The sequence below is a fragment of the Pleurodeles waltl genome, chromosome 9 (assembly GCF_031143425.1).
Source record: "Pleurodeles waltl isolate 20211129_DDA chromosome 9, aPleWal1.hap1.20221129, whole genome shotgun sequence".
In the NCBI taxonomy this organism is placed as follows: Eukaryota; Metazoa; Chordata; class Amphibia; order Caudata; family Salamandridae; genus Pleurodeles; species Pleurodeles waltl.
In genome coordinates this window covers 648714285-648735681 of record NC_090448.1, presented here as the reverse complement: position 1 = coordinate 648735681, position 21397 = coordinate 648714285, and the positions used below count along the sequence as shown (strand labels likewise).

Below are 21397 nucleotides of genomic sequence, written 5' to 3'. Positions count from 1 at the left end.
GAAGTGGGCAAACAGTGCCACCGTGGTCCCCAGGTCCTCAAGAACAAAGCCAACCTTGGATTTACCAGCAGTGAACTTCCAGACTCTGCCTGCGGCCTCTTTCTGCAGGCCCCTCCAACTGTGAGTATTCCTTGTACCGGAGCCTGATGCCAAAAGACACCACTGCACCAGAGCCCCACAGCCCAAGGAGAAGTGGGCCAATGGTGTACCGATGTGCCTGAGGATCTCACAGGCTTGGACTCGTTACGCAGAGTACCTCGTTTTGGTCCACTATATATAGAGCCAGCTTCCTACAATGATCCAATTGGAGATGGTCCATGTCGCCATGGCCTTTTCCCTCTTTGCTCCGACATATCTAGTTGGTCGTCCACACAGAACTCTTTCGATCGGTCAAGGTAGAACTTCACTTCCCTGGTGGGATGTTGTAGGGTGTAAATAGTAGGCAAGGTGATGGATTAGCCTACATGAAGTAGGGTGACTACTTTCGGCATAGAAGAGGCCCTATTATGGAGAACTAGCTTGTCTGGATAGATGTTCAGATACGGAGGTTTTGATGATAAGGCCTGAAGATCACGGACCCAACCCCCCCGGCTGATGTTATTGCCACAAGGAAGGCCATCTTGATGGTAGGAAGCCTGAGAGGACAATTATGTAGAAGCTCAAAGGGAGCGCACATCAGAAAAGTGAGCATAAGATTAAGGTCCCACTGAGGCATGATGAAAGGTGAAGGTAGAAACATGTATAGTAACCCCTCCAAGAATCTGTTAGGGTATTTGTAAAAGTATTTTATTTATCAGGCAGACGCAGAAAGGCTGACATGGCAGAAAGATTGCCCTTAACAGTGCCCAGAGCAGAGCTCTGCAAGGCGAGAGAAAGACTAAAGAGACAGACCTGAGAGAGGGGAGCAGAGAGGTGAGGTCAATTTGTTTCTCTGCACACCATGCCACAAACTTGCTCCAACGCCATTCATACACAATCTAGGTAGAGGGATGACTGCCTGCCAAGATAACATGGCAGACTTTGGGCAGAAGGTCAAAAGCTGTCAACTGTTGCCACACAATCTCCCCTTATGAAGGGGGAGCATTGACAGGTATGAGTGGAGAACCCTCCCATACTGCTGTAACAGAAGAACCTCCCGAAGGTACAGCTTGATTGAAGGACCGACGGCCATGCTCAACTACTTGGGTATCAAACTCTCCGAGCCCAGTCTGCAGACACAAGGTTGACTTTGGCCCAGGAGTCCCTGATCTTCTTGAGAACTTTGGACAGGAGTGGTATGGGCAGAAAGGTGTAGAGTAGGCCTAAGTGTATGCAAGACGAAAAGCGTCCCCAAGCCAGTGCCGCTATGGATACTTCAGCGCACAGAAACCGCTGACATTGCACGTTCCCTGCAGTGGCAAACAGATCTAACCAAGGCTGTCTCCACTGCTGAAAGAGTTGTTGCACCACCTTCAGATGGAGACACGAATCGTGATCTGCTAGGCATCATTGGCTGAGTATGTCTTCCCGGGTGTTGAACCATCAGGGATATGGCTTGATGCTCAAGCAATGTCCAGAGACGCAGGGACTCTTGACAAAGGGACCAGGACCCAACCCCCACCATGTTTGTTGCAGCGGTGGTGTCCGTGAACACCTGCCCTTGATGAACGGTAGAAAGACATTCAATGCCAGTTGGATTGCCCGGAGCTCCAGAAGGTTGATATTGAGTCTGGATTCTGCCAGAGACAAGAGGCCTCTGATCTCCTTCTCTCCTAAATGGCCACCCCATCCCAGGAGTGACATCTGTCACCACCGTCAGATCTGGTTGGGGAAAAAAAAGAGGGTCTGGCGCTGACACAATTGTGGCTATTAAAACCACCACTGCAGATCTTTTGTGGATCCCTACAAGATCTGGACCATGTTGGAGAGATTCCCCTGATGCTGCGCCCACTGGAAAGTGAGGTCCCACTGCAGAGCCTGCATATGACAGCGGGCATGTGTCACAAGCAGGATGCAGGTGGCCATGGGGCCTAGCAGCCACTGTCTCACCGAAATCCAGGACAGAAGTGGAAACATTGGTATCATAACCTGAATATCCTGGACTCACCATTTGGGAGGATAAGCCCGAAACTGCACAGGGTCCAGAACATCACTGATGAAAGGGAGTATCTGAGAGGGAGTCAGGTGTGACTTCGGCATAGTGAACCCCAGCAAGAGCAGGAGGTCCGCCGTAGTCTGGAGATAGGAGATAACAGTCTGGAGCAAGTATACCTTCAACAGCCAGTCGTCGAGATAGGGAAAGACTGGTACCCCTGACCTCCACAGATGAGCTGTAATCACAAACATTATCTTGGTGAGCACCCAAGGGGTTCTGGTAAGGCCAAAAGGAAGCACAGTGAACTGAAAGTGGTCGTAGCCTGTTATGAACCGCAGGTAAGCCTGTGGACAGACATTTGGAGTCTCACTCTACCATCCAGTCTCCTGGGTCCAGGGTAGAAAGGACTTTGGCGAGTGTGAGCATGTTCAATTTCTCCTTTTTGAGGAAGAAGTTGAGAGCGCAGGTCTAGGACGGGATGAAGGCCTTTGTCCTTCTAGAGCACCAGAATGTAGTGGGAATAACACCCATGACCTACTTCTGGCATCAGCACCTTCTCGATGGTTCCCTTGACCTAGAGAGGCTTCACTCTCTGGTGGAGAAAGGAGAGGTGGTCCTCCACCAGTCTTTTGCAAGTGGGTGGCATAGGGGAGGGAAGGACACGGGGGGATTAGCCCCTTTGGAAAATTTGAAGAACCCACTGGACTGACATTACAGACCCCGAATGGAGCTGGTGATGCCGTACCCTGCCTCCCACTGGGTAACCATGATGAAATAAGGACAAACTAAAGGGTTTGGAGGCTGCAGCTGCCCGTGGAGTGGCCTGACCTCTGGCTGCCCGACCCATGGGGTCTGTGGGTACTGTGTCCTCAGCCACGCAAAGGCAGGGAAGCTTGGGCGCCAAGGTGGCTGGGAGAGTAAAGACATGGTTGAAGTCCCTCCTGTGGCCATGAAAGGAGCAGAAGGCTGACTGGGGTTGGTAAGGGGCCAAGGATCTGGCTGTAGCTCTACTATTTGTAAAGTGCTCAAGTGCTGAATCTGTCTTGTCTCCAAAGAGACGGGTGAGATAAAATGGTATGTCCATAAGCGATGCTTGGACATCCCTTGAGGGGCCAGTCGTCCTCAGCCAGGCATAGTGCCCTAAGGCCAGTATCAATGAAACTGCTCTGCCCAGCGAGAAGGTGGTGCCCAGACCACATTGCATCGCAAACTTGGCTGCATTTTCCCCATCAGCAACAGCTTAGTAGAGTACTTTCCGGGCCTCTTCGGAGATTGCTGGTAGCTCCTGCGCAACTTTATACCACAGTGCGTGGGAGTATCAGCCCTAAAGGTACGCCGAGTTCATGGACCACAGAGCGCAAGTCAGCATTTTCTTTCCCAAGGTGTCCAGCCTCTTGTATTCCCCATCTGGTGAAGTGATAGGGAATGCGCCAGGATTTAAACAGGAAGTGTGGCCTGGATCACAAATATCTCTGGGGTAGGTGCAGCATTCGATGCAGGTCTTCAAATCGTTGATGCGCTCGAGGCACCAGAAGCAAACAAGGTGCGAGTCCGTCATGGGTTGGTGACAGGCACAAAAGTGTTTGAAGCCAGCCTTCCTAGATGACATTCCTGACAGCAGGAGAAAACGCTTAAAAAAAGCTTCAACAGAAGTCAAAAAAAGAATTGACATCAGTGCGCCGGGGTGAAGTTTACAGAGACATCATGTACGTCACTTCCGGCATGGAAGATGCGACGCAGGGTCGAATGATGTCACCAACCAGCGTGCAGGGGTACTGCTCAAGAAAAAAATTCTACTTTCTGTCTGTTGCCTGGCGATAATTCAAAGGTACAGAATCAGAGACTAGAATTATATCAGATATGGGTACTGAAGCAAAAAGTGATTAAGCGTTAAACTTAAACCAGTTAAACTTAGTAAGGGACAATGCTGGCTCACCCATATCAATGCTATACAGTGAATGACCAGCTTCTTGCTAAAGATAATGTTCTTGCTGCCTGGTTTCACAAATTCAACTAGGCCGTAGAATCCACGAGGCTGGTGGGCAGTCTAATTCAGTCCGGTTGTCCTCACATAGGTGAATTAACAAACTGCACTTTCTGCAGGACTTCCTGTGGATAAGACCAGATCTTCCTGGAGGATGCAGCCAGTCTGTCTTCGCAGAGGCCACAACACCAAGGGTACTTGCCATTTGCCAGAGTAGATAGAAAATTACAATCAGACAGAGGTCCTGCTACTGAACTAGTGTCTTCAGCTCCTTGGTGTTTAAACTGCAGAAAGCAAACTAGACACCCAGGACTACATTTAAGTAGCATTGTTTGTGGGTGGGGGTCCACTTTCTGGCATGGATACCCCCACTTTTTAGCTAATGTCAGTGTGCTTCGACTGTTTCCACTGGGATCCTGCTAACTAGGACCCCAGTGATTGTGTTCTCTCCTCTAAATATGTTTGGCTTGGTACTCTTTACACCCTACAGTTGGCATACTGAGGTACCCCTGTAAGTCCCTAGTATATGGTACTTAGGTACCCAGGGGATTGGTATACCAGGGGTCCCCCACAGGCTGCAGCATGTATTATCCCACCAATGGAAGCCCATGCAAACTGTGTCTGCAGACCTGCTATTTGCAGCCTGCGTGAAAAAGTGCATGAACCCTTTCACTGCTGCTCACTACACCTGGCCACTGTAAGCCACCCCATGGAAGGCCCTTCCAGCCAAAAGGGCAGGGTGCAGGTCCATGTGTATGTGGGTACCCCTGCCTGAGCAAAGGTGCCCCTACCAACTCCAGTTCCAATTCCCTGGACTTCATAAGTGTGGGGAGGCCATTTCAGTTATGTACTGGCCACTGATCACTCACTACCTGCTGTCCGGCTACATAATGGTAACTCTGAACCTAGGCATGTTTGGTATCAAACATGTCGGAATCATACCCCAATATTGATGCCATGATTCCATGCACTCTCTGGGCTCCTTAGAGGACCCTCCAGTATTGCTCCAACCAGTCTTCCAGGGTCTGCCAACAGTACAGGCTGCTGCAGCCCCACAGACAGGATTCTGCCCTCCTGCTCCTTGACCAGCTCAAACAGGGGAAGGCAGAACATAGGATTTCCTGTGAGATAGGGGATGCAACCTGCTCTTCCTTGGAAATAAGTGTCACTAGACTGGGGAAGAGCAGCCTGCCCATGTCACCAGTTTGCTCTGAAGGGCACATTTGGTGCCATCCTTGCATAATCCGGTTTGCACCAATCCAGGGACCCCTGGTCCCAGCTCTGGCGCGAAACTGCACAAAGGAAGGGGGAGTGAAAACTCCCCTGTCCATGATCACTCCAGGGGTGGTGACCAGAGTTCCTCCAGGTGACCACTTGGTTCTGCCACCTTGAAAACAAGATGTGCAGAGGTCCATGAAAGCATATGACTGGCCAAGGTAGGTAGGTGACATCAGTGACAACCTCTGATAGATGATCACCTTAGAAGGTGACCAAGCCCCTTTTTTTTTACTATTTAGGGACTCCCTTGTGGCTGGCTCCCCATATTCATCATGAAAGATTCCACCAGGACTCCTCTAGAAAGACCTTCTCTGCTCCTGGCCACCGGAACTGCTGCTAGACTCCACAGGAACTGAAAAACACTGCAACACTGAGACAACCTCTCCTTGCAACATTGTTTCCGTGGCTCCTGAAGCAATTTGCAACATTTCCACAGCTGTGCATCCTCTAAGGTCGACAAGACTTCAGCTGCACCAAAGAAGCAAGAAGGAATCTCCCCTGGAGTGAAGGAGTCACTCCCCAGTATCCAAAGCCATATGACGTCCGGCTGCTGGAGTCTGCTGTCCTCTGCTGAATGTGTGAAGATTCTCCAACACAGGTGGTGGTTCTGAGGGGGTCATCTGGGTCCTCTCTGCCTTCTATCCAACTTGGGAGACAGTGAGCACTTGCCTCTTCCTTCAAGACAGAATCCCTATGCATACAACTATTGCAGCAACCAAGGCTTGTTAACTCCTGATCTGAGGGATCTTCAAGCTCCAAGTAGCCCCACCCCCTTTAACTCTGCAACAACAGTCTCCTCTCTGCTGCTCCAGTGACGTGAGACTCCTTTTTAGGTGTGCTGCCTGGGCATTACTACTACTTACTGTGCCTGCGGTTAGTGGGTTGCTCATGGGCACTCTGACTTCTTCTGCAGGCTCTTCTGCTTTCTGAGGGTCAGCCCGAACTCACCCCCACTCCTAACAAGGGTTAAGTTCCCAGGATCTTGCTGGTCCTCACAGTTCTCCAAATCTCCAACAGCTCCAGTTGCATTTGCTTGTGCTTGCTGGTGGTCCTCCTGACCACTGACCTGTGGATGCAATCCTGCGGCCGTCGATGGCCAACTCCTAGGTCACTTCACTCACAGAACGAAGGGCATTGTGTCCTGCTCCACCAGGACACTCCTGCGTGGACTAGTCTCTGTCCTCTTCCTTTGCAGGTCCTCTTCATCCAGAATCCACAGTTGGGTTCCACCAGGCTGGTCTTGCTTTTGCAATATTCCATTTACAAATCCCCATGTTAGCCTTTGGGATCTCGTATTCCACTTTTTTAGTAAATAGTTTGGTCCCCCCACATAGGGCCCTTGCTATTTTATACTATTTCACAAAACTTACCTGTGTATATTTTGTGCGCCCTTACCTCCAGAAGGGTGGTTGCCTATAGTAATCTAGTTTGGTGTGCCTGAAATAAAGTACCTTTATTTTTTAACACCGTGTGGTTCCTTTTCATGTGTGATAAGTTACTGTGTGGCTACTGGGATATTGCAAGTGCTTCACACTCCTATATAAATCTTGGATGCTCACCACTGCTACCACTACAAAGCCCTGGCTATCCGGACACTGAAACACTATCTAATAAGGGTTGCCTGGACCTAGTATAAGGTGTAACACCATAGGTGTCCACCACACACTGGGCCAGCCTCACACAAGGTGCATTATGAATAAAAAGTGAAAACGTCTCTGCAAGCCCACAACTAATTTAAAAAAGGGCATTGTTCTTGAAATCCATATCATCTAGATTTAGACCTGCAAGCATTATGATCAATGTGCATGTAGCATTAAAATAACTAGCATTCAGAAGGGACTAATTTGCATCTGATTACCATTCAGAAGGTACCTCTCACCTTCCTATTCAGGAACCACTCACCTTGGAGGACTTATTTTTCTTCCTTTCAAACGTTTCTCTCTAAATTCTCGTCTCTGGCGACGAGACCGTCGGCCCTAAAAATATATAAAAAATGTACAGGTTGAAACTGCAAATAACTAATGTTATTTAAAAAAACAAAAACAAAAATACATAACACAAAATTGGAATTATCTGCTAAAATTAGGTCTACTTGCTTGATAACTTTTGCATGGGACTGTTGACAATTCGCTGAGATGCATCTCTCAACCACACCACAAACATTTCACCTATAATCAAGGGATTACTGCAGGATAATTATTACAATTAAGGCATACAATAAGGAATGACCGATTATCTGAGAAACATTGTAAAGATATTAAACTGTGAATATTTCAAGAAACTTTTATTGTCACAGATGAATGTCCAATTTGACATGATTCTTCATACAAAATACATGACAACCTTTATTCTTCAAATGAGTAATTTGTAACAGCTAACATGTTTCGCAAATCGCCTTTTCAGGGCTCAAATATCAAATTCTAAAACAATTAGTCAAATTTGATGAAAAGTTATCTGAGACTTAGGTTGATCTGAATTCCTTATATTGGGACCACACAATGTCTTCCCGGAGAAAGTTTAACTGGCTACTGCCTCTTTTATCCATATGTTTTACATATTATAATCCTATTATAACAAATGTCAATTCTTCTAGATTCACAGAATTTCAGCAGCTGTGTTTCCAATATTATAAAAATAACAATCTCACCCGAGACACAAACCAGGTTCATATGATTTAAGTTCAGTATTTGTCTGTGTGCTACATTGGATCATCATACATTTCGTATTATCTAATATGTCGCTGACTTGGTTGCATGAAATGAAAAGCATAAATAGAACTTTAAAAAAAAAAAATCAAAGGGATAACTGCTGATCTTTACGCACATCTTGTAGATGCCCTCTGAAATTACCTTACTACACAAAGGAAACTCAGGCCTATTGTCATCAGGTGAATGCATTACAAAAAATTTGAAAAAAGCAGGGGATGGTTAACAAGGTCCATCAAGCTTCTTTTTTTTGCCTTACAACCTCCTGCCACAGGAGATTTCTCTCATTTGGAACAACATTAAAAACGCAGGCATAGGCCATACACATGATGGAATGCATTTAAATTAAAACCTTCCATCCATAGTCGAGGATGGCTACTACCACCCCACACCAAAGGCTTTTCTATAAAGTCCTGAGACAATGAGAGGATACTGGGCACTACTGATGACAGGTAGTCTGACTACTAGTGTCCCCGGGGGCACAAGAGTGCAACCCAAACTACATAACCAAGAGTTTAAAAAAACAAAAAAAACTAAAAACAACTTCTGAAGCTCACTCTACAAGCTGGAGGGGTCAAAAACTAAGAAATCGTTTTTCATTGGAGTTCCAGTAACCTGCTTCAGCCATGTTTTTTCTGCTTATCGAAAGAAATGTGTAAAACAATGCGGTCTTTGATGTTTTGAACCCTTCTATCACATCTTGATCCCTAAGGTGGGAAAGTGTTGATTAGCTTGCTCACCCAAAATTTTTACATTCTTGTAAAACAAATTGAGGATTGTCTTCTTCCTTTTTCACAATATCAGACTTCATCTACCTGAATGCTCCCTTTGTTTGACTATCATGTGCCACCCTTTGCCAATCAGATCATGAATTATTATAAATGTGTCTTGCTTTTGCATACCAAGCAAGCTCCATTTCAGCCTGTAAGGGGCACTAAGACTAGCTAGACCTGTAAATTACAGGCTAATAATTTTTCATTTTTTTTATGAATCCCGTTTGACTTCAGTTGGCAGGTGAACAAATTTCCTTTAAAAGGCCTAGCACAGTTGGCCAGGAAACACCTATGCTTGACCAGTTGAAGTGACTGAGGACAGACCAGAGTCCACATAACAGCTCCAGACGAGAAAGGCAAGATGCAGGATTCTCCATTGGTAGCTTTGGTGAAAAATGGCCTGGCACCCGATTAACCAAACAGGTTAGCCACTGTCAACCCCTTTTTCCACTTCATTTAGTGCAACATTTCACTGTGTTTGAGTGAGGCTATTTTGTGTTTGAAATTGAAATATTGACATGACTGTAGGGAACAATAGGACAGCTTGGGTAGGTGTACTGGGACATCCCAGATACTATAAGTAAGACGTGTGCATGAAGCTCCTGGTACAAGAGCAAGAAGTGAATTACAAGAAAGCAAGGGTTTGCTAAGGACTCCCTAGCACAGACCGTAGTGGATAAACATCTTGTTGAAGAGGTGCACTGATCTAGCCATCCTGGAACTTCTGCAAGCCCCAAAAGGCTATGACATGTTAAGAGATATCTACACAAGCAGATAAGCCCCTGTTATGTCGTTAATATTCAGACATAGTAAGTGACCACGAAAGCCATTTTAAATGCATGTGCTGGACACTGGTGAATACGAGTTCCCAGCTACATGATGGCTTCGTTGAAGATAGGGATGTTTGGTTTTAAATATTTCGTACTGGTGAACCCACACAGACTTAAGTGTTGGATTTACCAATACATGTACCTAGAGGGCGTGTTAGAGGTGTGCTCGCTAACCAGTTTCTGCAAGCCTGCCACCTGATGCATGGTTCTGGCCTTCTAGCGTGAGAACCCTCGGCTATCAGGAGACACAAAAAAAAGCTTGTCCAGGAAGAGGGTGTAATACCACCTCCCAAGAGGATGACCTGCTGGGTTAGCCTTCCTAAGGCAGAAAGCCTCAAAGGGCTGCTGTGAGAAAAGGCCTCTTTTTGACATGGTTAGCCCTCACTTTTTGCCTGGTAAATAATGTAGCCCAGAAATTGTTAGTGCCCAGGGCCCCTGTTAACTAGGTTCCCTGGACCAGATCTCTTTCCTCAAAACTGTTGTGATGCATTGGCACAATTGGAGACACCTTTAGCTACACCCGTCGCTAGTAAATGGTACTTGGGTATCCAGGAGAGAATGTACTAACGGTAGGCGCCTGACAGCAGCAGCACTGATTGTACCAACTCTAGGGCCATGCATTCAGGTGCACCCAGCATTGCCACTGGTCCTGATGCAAACTTGACATGGCACACTGCCTGTGTGCCCAGTCCACTACACACTGCATTCAATATAGGTAATTCTCCCCTCCGGCAGGCCTTCTAGCCCTAAGGCAGGGTGAATTATACTGTATGTGAGTGCATAACTGCATGAGCAGTTTGCCTCCACTGTGTCCTTGCCAAACCTGGGACATAGTGAGTGAACAGAGCAGACATTTTAAAGGCATATGTTGGACACTGGTCAGTACGAGTTTCACAGCTACATGATAGCCACTCTGATACCAAATAACCCAGGGTTCAAACAACTCAGAATGATAATTCCAAACCAGTACGAGTTTTGGATTTTTCATAAAATGTACCCAGGGGTCACCTTAGAGGTGCACTTTCAAAAGCAAACTACCCCGGCATTGTTGCTGGCCAGTCACATCTAGCCTGCCACCTCCAGACACAAGACTGCATCCCTGGTGTAGGAAGCTGGTGTGAACCTATGGTGTTATCACCTTATACCAGGTACAGGTATCCCCAATTAGTGAGGTGTAGGCAGTGTCTAGGAAGCCAGGGCTCTCTAAAGGTAGCTGTGGATAAGCAGCCAAGACTTATCTAGGAGACATGCAAAGCTTATGCAATACCACTTTAGTCACACAGCACTTACACACATGAAAGAACCACTCAGAACTACATAATTGAACGTACTTTTTTTAGGGTAACATACTAGAATACTGAATAGGCAGTCCCCAAACTGGAAGTAAGTAAACACACTATTATATACATATTAGCAACCAGTAAATAGCATAGAAAGCAATCAGCATTGGTAAAAGCAATAACAAATACTGGGGAGCCTAGGGGAGGGCCAAAGCATATACTAAAAAAGTGGAATGTTAAAGGCAGTCCCCCACCCAAGGACGTGGAATCAGCAGAATGGAGCTGGAGGAACTAGGAATCCCCAGAGGTGAGTACCAGAGACGCCCAGCAACCAAGAGAGCAGAGGTAAGTACCTGGTTTTCCCCAAAATCAACAGGAGGGCTTTGTAAAACTATTATGCAAGACCCAACCAAGACTGGAAGAAGCCAAAAGGTGGAATCTGACAGAAGAGGACCTGTAAAGGAAGGGGACTAAGTCCAGTTCGTGATGGAGTGTCCGGTTGTTGCAGGAGCCACTACCCACCCTACTGTGGATGCAGGACCAGGTGGATGGTGGACGAAGGACGTCAGCAGTGCAGCACAGGAGATGAGGAGGAGTCCCAGAAGTGATGCAAGTTATGTCCCACGTCAGCAGCTGAAAATCAGGAAAACCACCAATAAGCCTTCACTCGAAGGAGATTCCTTCTTACTTCTTGTGCAGGCTGAAGACTCGTCGCCCTCAGAGGATGCACAGCCGGGGAAATACTGCAGTTGCTGAAAGGAGACGGAGAAACGATGTTGCAGAGCGGAGTCATCGCTATAGTTGCAAATTGCCAGTTCCTGGATGGTCCAGTTGCAGTCCAAGTGTCCAGAAGATGAAGTAAACGATGCAGGAGTCCTCCTGAAATCTTGCAAGTCGAATCTGAAGCCCCACCCAAAAGGGAGACCCTAAATACCCCAGGAAGGGGGATTGGTCACCGAGCAGGGTGACCACCTATCAGGAGAGGTTTGTGACGTCACCTACCTAACCTGGCCACTTAGATGCTCTCAGGGGTCCCTGCCAAGCTCCTGGAGGAGCTCTGGGCACCACCCCTACGGTGGTGATGGACACGGGAGTGGCCACTCCCCTTTCCTTTGTCCAGTTTCATGCAAGAGCACGGACCAAAAGTCCTTGGACTGATGCAAACCGGTTTATGCAAGGAGGGCACCAAATGTACCTTTCAAAGCATACCGGTGGCTTTGGGAGGCTACCCTCCCAAACCATGTAACACTTATTTCCAAGGGATAGAACCTCCCTTTCCCACAGGAAATCTTTTGGTCTGCCTGAGCTTGGCCAAGCAGCAGGAGGGTAGAAAGCTATCTGAGGGATGGCAGCAGCGGAGCTGCCCCGAAAACCCCAGAAGACTGGTAGGAGCAATGGTGGGGGTTCTCTATGGAGCCCCCAAAGGGCATGGAATCATACAACAAATACTGGCAACAGTATTGGGGTATGAGTCCGACATGTTTGATACCAAACATGCCAATGTTCGGAGTTACCATTAAGTAGCTGGACCCAGGTAGTGACCTGTGTCTAGTACATGGGTAAAATGGCTTCTCCGCACTTACGAAGTCCAGTGTAATGGAGCTGGATTTCGTAGGGGCACCTCTGCTCATACAGTGTGCCCTCACACGCGCGTACCTGCACTCTGGGCTAGCAGAGCCTACCACAGGGGTGACCTGGTGCAGTGACCTGCAGTGAAAGGGTGCATGCACCTTTTCACACAGGCTGCAATGGCAGGCCTGCAAACACATTTTGTATGGGCTCCCATAGGAGGCACAATACATGCCTCAGCCCATGGGGAACCCGTGGTGCCCCAATTTCCTGGGTATATAAGCACCATATATTAGGGACTTATATGGGGGCACCAGTATTTCAATTGTGGGGTATGCTAAGACCTAAGCAAACAAATTTAGAGGAAGAGAGCACAATCACTGGGGTCCTGGTTAGAAGGATCCCAGTGAAAACAAAGCACAGACAGCGGGAAAACTAAACAAAGGACAGGAGGAGGAGCCCCAACTAACATGCACCACCCACAAGGTGCTGCATGCGAGGTGACCTTTCAATTTTATTTTCTGCCATCTTGGATGGAAGGAAAACAGACAATCAGGTGTATGGAAGTGACTGCTGCCCACTGGAAGTGGTCAATTAGTCGGTGTAGCCACCCTAAGGAAGATGGCCCAATGGCCACGACAAGGTTCCCGCTAAAATTCCCACTAAATACAGTATTTAGTGGGCATCCCTAGACCAAGAACTCAGATTCGACTGACAAAAGAAGGCCAGCAACAACAAAATCCAAAGGCATGAGAACTGTGGGCCTGCTTCCCAAACCCTGCCAGCTGCACCCAGGATCTGACAAACGCACCTCAGGAGCTGCTGAACATCTTAAAAAACTCTAAAGAACCCCAGTGGACCTCCAGGCTTTGCAAATAGACAGAGAACTCCCTCCAGAGTGAAGGTAACACACTAAAATTCACAAGGAACCAATTAGCCAGTGAGGTTCACTTCACTGACCAGCCTCTAACTTTGCAACCGGATGCCCCCACCCCTTGCAACCTCGACACTCGAAGGGGACCACCAGGATCCATCATTAAAATAAATGACTGTGCAGACCTTTTCCAAGTGATACCCCAGTAGCCAAAGAACTGCTTCAGAGACCTTTTCCTGCTGCTCCCGCCGGGAGCTGCCTTAACTTCTGCAGATGCCCCAAAGTGGCCATCGATGACCTCGACCAACCAAACAAAAGAAGAACTTGGTAACTGCTCTGCCTGACTTTATATGTATTTTTAAAGGTGATCCCCCATTGATTCCTATGGTGCGTAACTACGCACAAAAATACTATTTTTATTAAATTTCAAAAATTCCTAACTCAAAAAGTAAATCAATTTTGATGATCTTGTGCTTACAATTTTCAAAAAAATGTGAACTATTTTTATAAAATTGGTCTTCAGTTATTCATTTGAGTGTGTGAGTTGCAAGATTGATGCTGCGAGTTCAACAAACGCTTTGCACTTCTCCAAGATTGGCCTAACTGCTCAACCAAGCTACCATAAAAATTAGAGAATTAGAGCATTAGGTGGCTTTGTTTTCACCTCTGTGAAACAATGTCATTGATTGGACCCCCTGCACAGTGTACCTAGCTTTGCACACTACATAGAGGGCCAGCCTCCTACAGCTGCTGCCTTTGAAATGTGAATCTAGGTCCCCTCACAGGAGACACCTCTGACCTGGTCAGCGTGTGCCTCTGCTGCGAACTAACAGAGAGCCTACCTGATTGAGCCCACCTTCAACCGCAGGCTCTCACCTGCGCCTCATCCCTAGTGGCCTAGTGGCTATTTGAGTGTAAGTATCTGCTGGGTCTTTTTGCTATTTTTTCTGTCATCTTTATTTATTTTTTCCTTTCTTTTCATTCTTGTCTCCTCTCTCTCCTTTCAACCTTATACTCTCCCTCCGTCCCTCCAGCAAAGTGCTTTCCCTCCCTCCCGCCTTCCAGCTGACCAGACCCCCACCTCCCTCCCCTTCTTAATGGCAGCCGCTGGCACAGAGAGGGCAACTCCTCTGACCTCCTGGTCAGCATCTGTTTGCCCTCTTCTGTTTGCTGCTGCTGCATCTGCTCCTCTTTGTGCAGCCTAAGGTTGCTCGACCACACTACCTCCAAGTAGAGCACTTTGGGATTGCATAGCAAGCCGTGTCCACTCATTGGGAAAACCCTGGACCCTTTACACAGAATAGGCATACCACATACAGGGCCAGCTTCCTACACTGGTGATGCAGCTACTGGGATACAAGACTTGATATCTACCTTTGCAAAACTGTTTGGAATTTAAACTAGTAAAGTAAGTTAGGTCATTTAGAAAAGTACTGACCATTTTAAATGGTTCACAAAGACTTTAAACACCATGACTGACTAAGAGCCTTCTCATGAACTCAACCTGCCACCCTATCAACACCTTAAGGTGCACCCCCCATCTTAAGGAACTCTGTAAAGCATGAGAATGTCCATGGGCCCTACCCCCACAAAACCCCACCTGCAGCAGTTGCAAGCAGAAAATGTTAGGGCCATAGCAGAAAAAGAAGCCACCACTGGGGAAAAAAAAGAGGCTGGGGAGGATGATGACAATTCTCTCGGCAGTCCCTCTGATAGTGATACCACTGGAAGCACGTCTGATAGTACCCCAGGGGATAGAGACAGTGGAGATTCTGAACTCCAAAAACTAGCTAGAAGGATAGAATTCAAAACTAAAGTCCTAGTTAAATAAAAAGAATGAATTGAGATGGGTTTAGAGTCTGTCTCTTGTGGCAGCAATACTTTAAATAGGGAGAAAGACGTAGCTTTTCACCCTGAAATCCCAAAAGGGATTGTCCCCAAATAGAAGGAAGGTGATGATGTCACCAAATGGTTATCAGTCTTTGAGAGGGCTTGTAGAATGAGGAAACTCAACAAAAAGCATTGGGGCTCTCTATGATGGGAGCTGTTTTCAGGCAAGTGCGGAGATAAACTCCTCTCACAGGGAGAGGCAGATATTGAGTTCTATGACCTCATGAGAGAATCCCTGGTTGAGGGCTTTGGACTCACCACTGAAGAATATGGAATTGGGTTTAGGGAACACAGAAAAACCCCAAGTCAATCCTGGGAAGATATTGTAGATTTTTCAGTAAAAACACTAAGTGGTTGGTTGAAGGGAAATAAGGTGCTTGGTTATGATGGACTTTATAATTTGCTTATGAAGAAACATCTATTAAGAAACTGTACTTCTGAAAAATTCAATCAGTACCCGGTGGACGTCGGACCAGTCCCTCCCAAGAGCTAGGGAAGAAGACTGATCACAGGGTAAGATTAGGCTGTCCAAAACGAGACATGAAAGGGATGACCAGAAGAAAGAGGCCAAATAGCACCCCCACCCCCCCGCCCTCCAAGAAAAACAGGTGGACCACTCTGGAGATAAAGACAAAAGTAAGAAGTCCTCTAGAGGCCCCCAAAAATTTGTCCAGCACGGTGGGCCCGAGACATCTCACAAACTAAAAGTGGGTGCCAGGGTAAAAATTGGAATGCAACAAAGGCTTGGTGCTTTGACTAAACACACAGGACCCTGAACCAGGGACACTTGCTGTTCTAAAAATAAAACTATTAGTGTGCTCCCAGGGGTTGCCAGTGTAGCCTAAAAGGATGACTCCTCAGATGAGGAGGTCCTCATAGTCTAACTGTGAAAGTAGGCCCACAAGTTGTTGTGGGTTAATTTTGCACATTGCTTGAGCAGATTTATTTTAGTTTAGGCCTGCAGCCTGTGCCCCTTCACCTACGTGTGCTCTGATTTCATTTATTCACTTTATTCATTTTCAGTTAGTCTGCTTTCTTATTTTCCTAATCTGCTGTGATACTGCAAATGCATTATTTCTGTGCACAACATTTCACCATGTACTTCTGTCCAAGGCTCACAAGAACAGTACATGATAATCCAGCTAGCACTGTCGCCACAAGAGTGCGTAAACAGTTCAACACTTAGGCACATGCCCACGCCAGGCCTTTTTCACAGAACAGAAATATATTTCTTATAAAAATACAGTAAAGGGCAAAGGACAACAGGGAGGACATTCTAGCCAGGATACTTATCCACAATGTATACCATTTCACTGCTGACCTAAGCCCTGTCTCTACAACCAGCCAAGGAGACAGCAGGCAGACCCCTAGTTTCCAGGTAATGGGGGTGGGTCTTCCTCTCATGGACAAAGTACAGACAGATTGGTCTATCACTGCTATGCTATCGCTTAGGAGTTAGGTAAAATTCTTATATGCATGTTACTCCAATATTCTGGGGTGGTTTATTTTCTTCTCGCTGGTCAAACAATGCTAACCTGTTCTGTCTCATTGACATAATTCCAGCTCATATATTTAATTGTAGATTGCAGTCTTTTCAATAAATGTATTAAAAAACAACCTGCATCCCTTCTTTGGCCTATGCGTGTAAATGAGACCTTTCCTAATGAAAGAAAGGGGTGAGATTTGTTGACCATGGCTTCCCCTGAAAAGTCAGAGTGTCATGTGACAGGCTGCCACAAATCACATTTTCTTCTACGTTTGGATGATGTGCAGCTAGCTACCTGAAAGGGTTAGGCCGCTAGCTGCCAAGCCGGTGTGGGATTCATTTAGTGATCCACAAATGGTGGTGTTGCCACCCAGAATCCAGCAGTCTTGTTCCAATAACAGGAGTCCAATGACATGGCACCGCCAATGTTGGTAAGGCACTAATTATACAGGCCCCCTGAGTATCTGTCTCTCACACAGACTAAAGGCACCCTAAATACCATTGTAAGGAGTTGTCTGTAGTCTAAGGGAAAATCCCCCTCAGCTGAATAGGGAGCACCTCGTTAGGCTGTAGGTTGTTCAAGCTTGAACCTTAAAAGGATTCCCCTGTTTTTCCCAACTCCGATACCTATTCTTTAATATGGCACAACCAGCAAATATCCGACAGACAACTAAGTTGCATAGTTTCTTTTAGCTAATGGATTAACAAATGAGGACGGTGATGTCACATTCGTCATTGAAGCTCACGACACATACAGAACAGAAATATTTTACTCGTGGGTCACCTTCTCAGCAAAAAACGTGTACTTAAATACATTTCATACATAAAGAATAGCAAATGTACTACAACAATGCAGGGCATACCAATATTTAAAAATACCTTTAAATTATTAATAACACTAAAATTGGTTTAATGGCACTCTTCAACATGAAATAGAACCTTTTAGGTTAGGTCCTTTAAGCAATGACAGACCAACCAGGCCAACATTGGTCACATATACAGCATTTCCCAATGTGCAAACTGTGCAAGTAGATGAAGCACGCAGATCATACAATGAGCTAGTAACAAAATATAGACGATTAATACAATTCGTAATGTGGACTTCAAACACTGCCCCAGTGAGGGATGCTTAAGCTATAAATCAATTTGCCATTACAGGGATAAATCCACAAACTGTCCATTCAATAATGGGAAAGCATCATCCGAGCAGAAGGTATCATTCTGGGTTGCACAAAAAAATAACCAGCTGAAAGCAGTGTTTCCCCATACAGGACCCCAAGATAAACTCAGAATTCTCACAAAGTTCTTACCATTCAGAATGGTTCCCTCAATAGAGGACTGTGCCACTAAGGGCACAGTTATTGCTGTAATATATACCACTACACATGGTACACCGACACTTCACTTGCTAGTTTACCAGAGGTGTTAAAACTAATTACTTGGGGATGAAACTGATGCAGTTTTTAAACAGTAGCCTAAATACTTTTCAACAGTATTAAAGTGGAAGCAGCAGCATTGGTGATTCGCCAGCGGCTCCAGGAGGTTCCTCGGCGGGACCAGAAGTGCGAGCTGCCAAATATTTCCGAAATCTATACTAGTATATGTCGAGATAGTCTGGGGCCCAGAACGACTAAACCTCAAATACAAGGTATTTCCACTAAGGTTAGTACTAACCAAGAAAAGAGAGCTTAAAAAAAAAAAAAAACGTTGAGATAAACAAAATAAAGATAGAAGACTGCAAAGAGACGAAATCTCCAACACCGGAAACCTCAGAGAAAAAAATATAACCTCAGAAATGGAGATACTTTATATAAAATTTAAAAAAACACAAGATAGATATCACTATACTGACAGTCTGCAATCTCGTTCCTTCCAGGACACATCGGATAAACTCAGCGACAGGAGGAGGAGGGTTAGCACACAAGCTACAACAAGAAGCCCAAAAAGGACTCAACGCCCCATAGAGACTTTCACAAACAAGCATTTGCAATTCAGTAGGTCTCGCATTTGCTCAAGTTAGCTTTATTAGTGTTGTAAATTCCTAACTGGACTTTTCTTGCCAAATAAATTGAAAATGAAAAGTAAAACAGTTGACATAAGCAAGCCGATCCAGAATGTGCTTGAAGATGTTGCATTTAAGAATTTATCACCCCACAATATTAGCTTTCAGACCTCCACTCTGCAGGCCACGAAAACAAGAAATGGAAAAACAGAAGAGCAGCCCCTTATATAATCCCCCACTCTCCCCCAGGCCCACTGGCAGGGTAACATTATATGGTTTTCTGACAAGGGAGGGCTCTATGTTAGTTAATCCTCTCACTCAACCCTCTGTAATGATTGAACATGCTTTCAACTTCTGAATGAACCATCTGTTTGTTGGCTTGCTATCTACAAAGCATTGTTTTGAACGTACTGCCCACATAAATCTAGTGTAAATTAACTGCCATAGAAAACTGTCCGAACCAACAACACTTTCTTCAGTGTAGATTTTTTTTCATCAGATTGAAATAAAATCACAAAGCTTTGTACCAACATATGAATACCTATAAAGTCTACCTGACTCACCATGTTGAACAGTATATTTGTTTTTAGGTAAAGGCTAAAAGAAACATGCATTTGCAATACAATGGGTCTCGCGTTTGCTCCAGTTAGAGCTATTAGCGTTGTAAATTCCTAACTGGACTTTTCATGCCACATACATTGAAAATAAAAAGTAAAACAGTTGACATAAGCAAGCCAATTGAAAGCGCCATGGCCGCCATGAATGTGAGCTCGAAATAGAGACACAAAAGGAAAAAAGTTTGCTCGCAGTCAAACTTATCAGCAAAAGTGCAATTATCCATGTAACAGGTTCGATGGCCAAGGCGGTAGCAAAACTGTCCCAAGGAGTGACAACCGTAAATCATTTATCAATGATAACAAAGGATTTTTGAAACGCAAGCCAATGAACGAGTGATAGTGATGGGCATGCGGTGAGGGTGGTTAAAAGCCCACAGACGGATTACAACAGGTTAGAGGATCCCCCCAGTTCTGCCTGTGCAGCCTTACAGGGTCTGGCTACTAGCCTGCGCTGCTGCCGACCCCAGACACTGTTCTGCCCTCCTGCTGATAAGTCTAACTTAAGCTGGGAAAGGAGAAAACAAAGGATTTTCTGCAAAGGAGAGGTGTGACCACCTCCCCCTTTGAAATAGACATCTCTGAGCTGGGGTTGGGTGGCCTCTGACCGTCACCAGACTGCTTAGAAGTGCGCATTTGGTGCACTCCTTGCATAATCTTGTTTGCACCAGTTCAGGAACCCTCGCTTCCCGCTCTGGGCAAAACCACACAAAGGACAGGGAAGTGACCATCTCGATGTCCACCTTCTCCATGAGGGAGGTGCACAGAGCTCTGCCAGGTGGCCGGTTGATTCTGCTATCTTGAAAACAAGGTGGGCAGAGGCCCCTTGGAGCATCTGACTGGTTAGGCTTGGTAGATGACATCCCTGACCCCCTATGATTGGTGGGTCACTACAGAGCATGACAAACTCCCTTTTAGGGTTACTTAAGGGCTGCCTCGATGGTTGATCTGCAGATTTGCTGAGCAAGACTCTTCAAGGAACTCTACGCAAAAAATCTTCCGCTCCTGGCCTCCGGAACCACTGCTAGTCTGCTTTTGGAACTAAAACAAGACTGTATCTAGTGGGGAGGGTGCCCACTGCAACATTGTTTCTCCAGCTCCTGCAAGATTTCTGCAACATCTGTGGCTGTGCATGGTCACAAGGACTCTGCGTGCATCAAATAAACAAGAAGGAATCTCTCTTGGACTGAAGAAGTCACTTCCCTGCATCCGCAGGCACCTCAAAATGACAACATTCGGCTGCTGGATCCTGCTGTCCTACTGACAATGAAAAGGTTTTGCTAGCAGGTTGTTCTGTGGTCCACTCTGGGTTCAACTTGTCTTCTGACCAACTTGAGAGACAGTGGACCCTTGCTGCAGCCTCTAGAACGGAACCCACGTGCACTGCAACTGTTACTCTTGTCAAGGCTTATTAGCTCTTCCTCCACGGGATCTTCGAACACCTAGAAGCCCCAGCTTCGAGCATTCTGCAACCCCAGATCCAGCTTCCACTCTGCAGCGCCTGCGATGTGGGACTCCTGTTTTTTGTGCTGCTAAGGCCACCTTAGTGGGTCTCTCGTGGGTGCTCCTCAGGCACTAGCTGGCTTTCCTTCCTGCTGAAGGCCTGCCCTGACTCTCAGGGTCGAGTCACTAGGACCTGGCTGGTCCTCCAAAACCTGCAATCTTCCTTGCATCAGCTATTTGCATTTGCCAAGACTTGTTGGTGGTCCTGATGGCCACTGACCCTTCTGCAATCCAGCGACCAACGTGGGAGAGCTCGTGGGTGACTCAAAGGATCTCCTGCATTCACCTGGACTCTGCGGCTGGACTTCTTCCTTCACCATCCTGCAGGAACTTCACCTCCAAGAGGGTGGGCATTGCCTACCTGCACCGCCAGGACATCTCAGAGTGGTCTGGACACTGCCCCCTTCTTTTTCAGGTTGTTCACGTCCGGAAACCACCTTTTGCTTCCACAAGCCTGGTCCACAGGTCCCAACAGCAGCTGAACAACTGGGGCTTCCACTGACTTCAATGAGAGTTTCCAGCACTACTTCACAAC

The 21397-nt window shown here is 46.4% G+C and overlaps 1 protein-coding gene across 3 annotated transcripts in view; it reads right to left on the bottom strand.

The window, feature by feature from the left end:
- CLASRP (CLK4 associating serine/arginine rich protein) overlaps window positions 1-21397 on the bottom strand; it is a 664783-nt gene that overhangs the window by 376782 nt on the left and 266604 nt on the right. For all 3 annotated transcript variants that reach the window (XM_069207696.1, XM_069207697.1, XM_069207699.1), the window contains one exon: window positions 7239-7312. In XM_069207696.1, the coding sequence (XP_069063797.1) occupies window positions 7239-7312 (74 nt within the window). The remainder of the gene's footprint in view (window positions 1-7238; window positions 7313-21397) is intronic.